The 8029-nt window shown below is 54.6% G+C and overlaps 1 protein-coding gene across 1 annotated transcript; it reads right to left on the minus strand.

Moving 5' to 3' along the window:
• Nucleotides 1-2669: 2669 nt before the first annotated feature.
• On the minus strand, nt 2670-5998 carry LOC139421813 (chromo domain-containing protein cec-1-like). Its single transcript, XM_071172933.1, has 2 exons — nt 5967-5998; nt 2670-3088 (listed from the first exon to the last, which is right to left on the minus strand). Exons 1-2 carry the CDS (start codon nt 5996-5998, stop codon nt 2692-2694), a joined length of 429 nt encoding a protein of 142 aa, XP_071029034.1. The 3' UTR covers nt 2670-2691.
• Nucleotides 5999-8029: the final 2031 nt, after the last annotated feature.

Raw genomic sequence — 8029 nt, forward strand, 5'->3', positions numbered from 1 at the left:
TGATGACGCTGGAACAACCAATCATGTTGAGGCGTCGCCACTTGTGAACTTAATATCACGCTTCAGACAACCATGATGAATGTGACTGTACAGCATTTTGTAACGGTAAAACGATTGATGTAATTGTTGCCTGACACAATCAATTTGCCCTAATTCTTAATTAATTCTTAATATGTTGCCGTTTTTATTTAATTTTTTTCAAAATCCGATATATTTCAAGTTTCAGGATTTATGACAGCTCATGAAGTCTCCTAAATATTAAGACTCCTGAACATCTAGTGAAATTTTCATTGCCCCCCCCCCCCCCACTGCCACTCTCTGTTGTCATCTATTCATAGTCACTTTAATAACTCTACCTACATGTACATACTACCTCAACTAACCGGTGCCCCCTGCACATTGACTCTGTACCGACAACCCCCTGTATATATTGTTATTTTATTTTTTACTGTTGCTCTTTAATCACATGTTACTTTTATCTATTATTCTTATTCGTATTTGTTTTTAAACTGCACTGTTGGTTAGGGGCTTGTGAGTAAGCATTTCACTGTAAGGTCTACACTTGTTGTATTCGGCGCATGTGACTAATACAATTTGATTTGACCTCCTCCCTGTAACACCCCTCCTCCAGGACACTCATCTCCTCCAGGACTCTCACCTCCTCCAGGACACTCACCTCCTCCAGGACTCTCACCTTCTCCAGGACACTCACCTTCTCCAGGACTCTCACCTTCTCCAGGACACTCACCTTCTCCAGGACACTCACCTCCTCCAGGACTCTCACCTCCTCCAAGGACACTCACCTCCTCCAGGACTCTCACCTTCTCCAGGACTCTCACCTCCTCCAGGACTCTCACCTCCTCCAGGACACTCACCTCCTCCAGGACTCTCACCTCCTCCAGGACACTCACCTCATCCAGGACACTCACCTCCTCCAGGACACTCACCTCCTCCAGGACTCTCACCTCCTCCAGGACTCTCACCTCCTCCCTGTGACACCACTTCTCCAGGACTCTCACCTCCTCCCTGTGACATCACTCACCTCCTCCAGGACTCTCACCTCCTCCTGGACTCTCACCTCCTCCAGGACTCTCACCTCCTCCAGGACTCTCACCTCCTCCCTGTGACTCCACTCCTCCAGGACTCTCACCTCCTCCCTGTGACTCCACTCCTCCAAGACTCTCACCTCCTCCAGGACTCTCACCTCCTCCCTGTGGCACCACTCCTCCAGGACTCTCACCTCCTCCCTGTAGGCTATCTTGTTGTTGTTGGGAATCAGGCCTACAGTACCACTATTGTGTCGTCAGAAAATTTGATGACGCAGTAATGGGTGAACAGGGAGTACAGGAGGGGGCTGAGAGCGCGTTGTTGCCTACCTTTACCACCTGGGGTCAGCCGGTCAGGAAGTCTAGGACCCAGTTGCACAGTGAGGGGTTCAGGCCTAGGGCCCTGAGATTAGTAATGAGCTTGGAGGGCACTATGGTGTTGAAGGCTGAACTGTAGGCGATGAACAGCATTCTCACATAGGTATTCCTCTTGTCAAGGTAGAATAGGGCAGTGTGCAGTGTCCAGTGAGATGGCGATTGTGTCGTCCATTGATCTGTTGGGGCGGTATGCAAGCTGTAGTTGGTCTAGGGTGTTGGGTATGGCGGAGGTAATATGATCCTTGACTAGTCTCTCAAAGCACTTCATGATGACAGAAGGGAGTGCTACGGGACGATAGTCATTTATTTCAGTTACCTTCACTTTCTTGGGTACAGGAACAATGGTGGCCATCTTGAAGCAAGTGGGGACAACAGGCTGGGATAGGTAGAGATTGAATATGTCCGTAAACACTCCATCCTGTTGATCTGCACACGCTCCGAGTACACGGCTTGGGATGAAGTCTGGGCCGACAACCTTGCGAGCGTTAACACGCTTGAATGTCTTTCGTCAGCCACTGAGATCGGGAGCATACAGTCCTCGTGAACGGCGGGGGCCCAAGTCGGCAGCTAGGTGTTGTTTTCCATCTAAGCGGGTGAAGAAGCTGTTTAGGTTGTTTTGCAACTTTTATCTTACTAAAAACAAAAAGGAAACGAATGATGAAATATTTTCCTCACTAACATCGTCTTAGCAGATTGCACTTTTGCCCGAGAGTCCATGGATTGTCACATCAGTGATAGATATTGCTTATCAATTCATTTAAAAAAACATTTTTTTTGCCTTTACCTCACTTATCTCACCTCATTTGCTCACATTGTATAGAGACTTATTTTTCTACTGTAAAGTTGACTGTATGTTTGTTTTACTCCATGTGTAACTCTGTGTTGTTGTATGTGTCGAACTGCTGTAACGTTCTGAGTGTAGTGGGTGAGAAGTCAGGCGCAGGAAGCAGAGAGTTCAGGGGAGTGCTATTTTAATGCACCACAACGGCGAACATAAGCCAACCCCACGAAAACACAGGGCGTAATACAAAACAAACGCCCCAAACAGGGGGACTTAAACTGTCCAGAAAAGACCCACGAAATGGGAAAGCACGTAACTCACAGACGTGCGCACAAGTTTACACAACACAGAAGGTCACAATAATTAATCCCGCACAAGGAACCAGGCGGGCCGGCTGACTAAATAAAGCCTCACTAATTATACATAATTCAAAACAGGTGCACTCAATGAACACATAAGGGAGGGGGAGGAAATAATCAGTGGCAGCTAGTAGGCCGGCGACGACGACCGCCGAGCGCCACCCGAACGGGAAGGGGAGCCACCTTCGGTCGGAGTCGTGACAGTACCCCCCCCTTGACGCGCGGCTCCCGCAGCGCGCCGACACCGGCCTCGAGGTCGACCCGGAGGACGAGGCGCAGGGCGCTCCGGATGGAGGCGATGGAAATCCCTCAACATTGACGGATCCAAAATGTCCCCCACCGGTACCCAGCACCTCTCCTCCGGACCGTACCCCTCCCAGTCCACGAGGTACTGCAGGCCCCTCACCCGGCGTCTCGAGTCCAGAATGGCCCGTATCGTATACGCCGGGGACCCCTCGATGTCCAGAGGGGGAGGAGGGACCTCCGGCACCTCACCGTCCTGTAGGGGACCAGCTACCACCGGCCTGAGGAGAGACACATGAAACGAGGGGTTAATACGATAATAGGAAGGGAGTTGTAATCGATAACACACCTCGTTTATTCTCCTCAGGACTTTGAAAGGCCCTACACACTGCGGCCCAAGCTTCCGGCAGGGCAAGCGGAGGGGCAGGTTTCGGGTCGAGAGCCAGACCCTGTGCCCCGGTACAAACACGGGGGCCTCACTGCGGTGGCGGTCAGCACTCCTTTTCTGCCGTCCACTAGCTTGTTGAAGGGATTCCCGGACGGCCCTCCAGGTCTCTTTGGAGCGCTGCACCCATTCCTCCACCGCAGGAGCCTCGGTCTGGCTCGGATGCCACGGTGCCAGGACCGGCTGACCGGCTGATAACCGGAGGTCAGGCTGACCGAGACCCCCAGACGCTCCATGAACGCCCTCCATACTCGGGACGTGAACTGGGGGCCCCGATCAGAAACGATGTCCTCCGGCACCCCGTAGTGCCGGAAGACGTGGGTGAATAATGCCTCCGCAGTCTGTAGGGCTGTAGGGATACCGGGCAACGGGAGGAGACGGCAGGACTTAGAGAACCGATCCACAATCACCAGAACCGTGGTGTTCCCCTGAGACGGGGGAAGATCGGTCAGGAAGTCTACGGATAGATGTGACCATGGCCGTTGTGGAACGGGGAGGGGTTGTAACTTCCCTCTAGGAAGGTGCCTAGGAGCCTTACTCTGGGCGCATACTGAACAGGAGGAGACATAAACCTTAATGTCCCTAGCCAAGGTAGGCCACCAATACCTCCCCCGAAGGCTCCCTATTGTCCTCCTCACCCCAGGGTGACCCGAGGAGGGTAGGACGTAAGCCCACCGAATCAGTTGGTCCCGAACACCAAGCGGCACGTACTTCTGCCCCGCCGGACACTGAGGAGGCGCGGGTTCAGCCCGTAACGCCCGCTCGATGTCCGAGTCCACCTCCCATACCACTGGTGCTATCAGCTTTGAGGCGGGAAGGATGGGAGTAGGTTCGGTGGACCTATCCTCTGTGTCGTAAAGGCGGGACAGTGCATCCGCTTTCACGTTCTGGGAGCCCGGTCTATACGATAAAGTGAACCGGAATCGGGTAAAAAATATGGCCCACCTTGCCTGACGCGGGTTCAGTCTCCTAGCTGCCCGAATATACTCCAGATTTTGGTGGTCGGTCCAGATGAGAAAGGGGTGCTTAGCCCCCTCAAGCCAGTGTCTCCACACCTTCAGAGCCCTGACCACCGCTAACAACTCCCGGTCACCCACATCATAGTTACGCTCCGCTGGGCTGAGCTTCCTCGAGAAGAAAGCGCAGGGGCGGAGTTTTGGTGACGTACCCGAGCGCTGTGATAGCACGGCACCCACCCCAGCCTCGGACGCATCCACCTCCACTATGAATGCTAGAGAGGGGTCCGGATGGGCCAACACGGGTGCATCCGTGAACAGCGCCTTTAACTTGTTGAAAGCTCCGTCCGCCTCTGCTGACCACCGCAACCGCACCGGACCCCCCTTCAGCAGTGAGGTAATTGGAGCCGCTACCTGGCCAAAACCCCGGATAAACCTCCGGTAGTAGTTGGCAAAACCCAAAAACCGCTGCACCTCTTTTACCGTGGTCGGAGTCGGCCAATTACGCACGGCCTTAATGCGGGCACCCTCCATCTCCACCCCCGAGGTGGAAATGCGATAACCCAGAAAGGAGACGGCTCGTTTGGAGAACACACACTTCTCAGCCTTGACGTATAGGTCATGCTCCAGCAGTCTACCAAGCACCCTGCGTACCAGAGACACATGCGCGGCGTGAGTGGCTGAGTAGATCAGAATATCATCGATATAAACAACTACTCCCTGCCTGTGCAGGTCCCTGAGAATATCGTCTACAAAGGATTGAAAAACGGCTGGAGCATTCTTTAACCCATACGGCATGACGCAGTACTCATAATGGTCCGATGTGGTACTAAATGCGGTTTTCCACTCGTCTCCCTTCCGAATACGCACCAGGCTATACGCGCTCCTGAGATCCAATTTTGTGAAGAACTGCGCTCCCTGAAATGATTCCACTGCCGTAGCAATGAGAGGTAGTGGGTAGCTGAATCCCACCGTGATGGCATTTAGACCTCTATAATCAATACACGGACGCAAACCTCCCTCCTTTTTCCTCACAAAAAAGAAACTCGAGGAGACGGGTGAGATGGAGGACCGAATGTACCCCTGTCCCAGAGACTCCGTGATATATGTCTCCATAGCCAACGTCTCCTCCTGGGATAATGGGTACACGTGACTCTTGGGAAGCGCAGCGTCTACCTGGAGATCTATCGCACAATCCCTTCCCGGTCGATGTGGTGGTAATTTAGTCGCCTTCTTTTTACTGAAAGCGATTGCCAAATCGGCATACTCGGGGGGAATGCACACCGTGGGACCCTGGTCTGGACTCTCCACCGACGTGGCACCGATGGAAACTCCCAGACACCTTCCAGAACACTCCTCTGACCACCCCTGGAGAACCCCCTGTCTCCACGAAATTTTAGGATTGTGCCGGGCCAGCCAGGGAGTCCCCAGCACCACTGGAAACGCAGGCGCATCAATAATGTAGAGACTGATACGCTCCCTATGATTCCCCTGCGTCACCATGTCCAGTGGAACCGTGGTCTCCCTGACCATCCCTGACCCTAATGGCCGGCTATCTAGGGAGTGCACGGGAAAGGGAGAATCTATCGGCACAAGCGGAACACCTAATTTAGTAGCGAGTCCGCGATCCATAAAGTTCCCAGCTGCGCCTGAATCGACTAGCGCCCTATGCTGGGAAGAGGGGAAAAATTTAAGGAAAAAAATCAAGACAAACATGTGACCAACAGGGGGTTCTGGGTGAGTTTGGTGCTGACTCACCTGGGGTGATCGAGAAATGTTCCGCCTGCCATCTCGACTCCCAGACGGACCCCCCCAGCACCTCACCGTCCTGTAGGGGACCAGCTACCACCGGCCTGAGGAGAGACACATGAAACGAGGGGTTAATACGATAATAGGAAGGGAGTTGTAATCGATAACACACCTCGTTTATTCTCCTCAGGACTTTGAAAGGCCCTACACACTGCGGCCCAAGCTTCCGGCAGGGCAAGCGGAGGGGCAGGTTTCGGGTCGAGAGCCAGACCCTGTGCCCCGGTACAAACACGGGGGCCTCACTGCGGTGGCGGTCAGCACTCCTTTTCTGCCGTCCACTAGCTTGTTGAAGGGATTCCCGGACGGCCCTCCAGGTCTCTTTGGAGCGCTGCACCCATTCCTCCACCGCAGGAGCCTCGGTCTGGCTCGGATGCCACGGTGCCAGGACCGGCTGGTACCCCAACACACATTGAAAAGGGGACACATTAGTAGAGGAGTGGCGTAGTGAGTTCTGGGCCATTTCGGCCCAGGGGATGTACCTCGCCCACTCCCCTGGCCGGTCCTGGCAGTACGACCGCAGAAACCTACCCACCTCCTGGTTTACTCTCTCCACCTGCCCATTACTTTCGGGGTGATAACCGGAGGTCAGGCTGACCGAGACCCCCAGACGCTCCATGAACGCCCTCCATACTCGGGACGTGAACTGGGGGCCCCGATCAGAAACGATGTCCTCCGGCACCCCGTAGTGCCGGAAGACGTGGGTGAATAATGCCTCCGCAGTCTGTAGGGCTGTAGGGATACCGGGCAACGGGAGGAGACGGCAGGACTTAGAGAACCGATCCACAATCACCAGAACCGTGGTGTTCCCCTGAGACGGGGGAAGATCGGTCAGGAAGTCTACGGATAGATGTGACCATGGCCGTTGTGGAACGGGGAGGGGTTGTAACTTCCCTCTAGGAAGGTGCCTAGGAGCCTTACTCTGGGCGCATACTGAACAGGAGGAGACATAAACCTTAACGTCCCTAGCCAAGGTAGGCCACCAATACCTCCCCCGAAGGCTCCCTATTGTCCTCCTCACCCCAGGGTGACCCGAGGAGGGTAGGACGTGAGCCCACCGAATCAGTTGGTCCCGAACACCAAGCGGCACGTACTTCTGCCCCGCCGGACACTGAGGAGGCGCGGGTTCAGCCCGTAACGCCCGCTCGATGTCCGAGTCCACCTCCCATACCACTGGTGCTATCAGCTTTGAGGCGGGAAGGATGGGAGTAGGTTCGGTGGACCTATCCTCTGTGTCGTAAAGGCGGGACAGTGCATCCGCTTTCACGTTCTGGGAGCCCGGTCTATACGATAAAGTGAACCGGAATCGGGTAAAAAATATGGCCCACCTTGCCTGACGCGGGTTCAGTCTCCTAGCTGCCCGAATATACTCCAGATTTTGGTGGTCGGTCCAGATGAGAAAGGGGTGCTTAGCTCCCTCAAGCCAGTGTCTCCACACCTTCAGAGCCCTGACCACCGCTACCAACTCCCGGTCACCCACATCATAGTTACGCTCCGCTGGGCTGAGCTTCCTTGAGAAGAAAGCGCAGGGGCGGAGTTTTGGTGGCGTACCCGAGCGCTGTGATAGCACGGCACCCACCCCAGCCTCGGACGCATCCACCTCCACTATGAATGCTAGAGAGGGGTCCGGATGGGCCAACACGGGTGCATCCGTGAACAGCGCCTTTAACTTGTTGAAAGCTCCGTCCGCCTCTGCTGACCACCGCAACCGCACCGGACCCCCCTTCAGCAGTGAGGTAATTGGAGCCGCTACCTGGCCAAAACCCCGGATAAACCTCCGGTAGTAGTTGGCAAAACCCAAAAACCGCTGCACCTCTTTTACCGTGGTCGGAGTCGGCCAATTACGCACGGCCTTACTGCGGTCACCCTCCATCTCCACCCCCGAGGTGGAAATGCGATAACCCAGAAAGGAGACGGCTCGTTTGGAGAACACACACTTCTCAGCCTTGACGTATAGGTCATGCTCCAGCAGTCTACCAAGCACCCTGCGTACCAGAGACACATGCGCGGCGTGA

Source organism: Oncorhynchus clarkii, chromosome 12 (genome assembly GCF_045791955.1).
Source record: "Oncorhynchus clarkii lewisi isolate Uvic-CL-2024 chromosome 12, UVic_Ocla_1.0, whole genome shotgun sequence".
Classification (NCBI taxonomy): domain Eukaryota; kingdom Metazoa; phylum Chordata; class Actinopteri; order Salmoniformes; family Salmonidae; genus Oncorhynchus; species Oncorhynchus clarkii.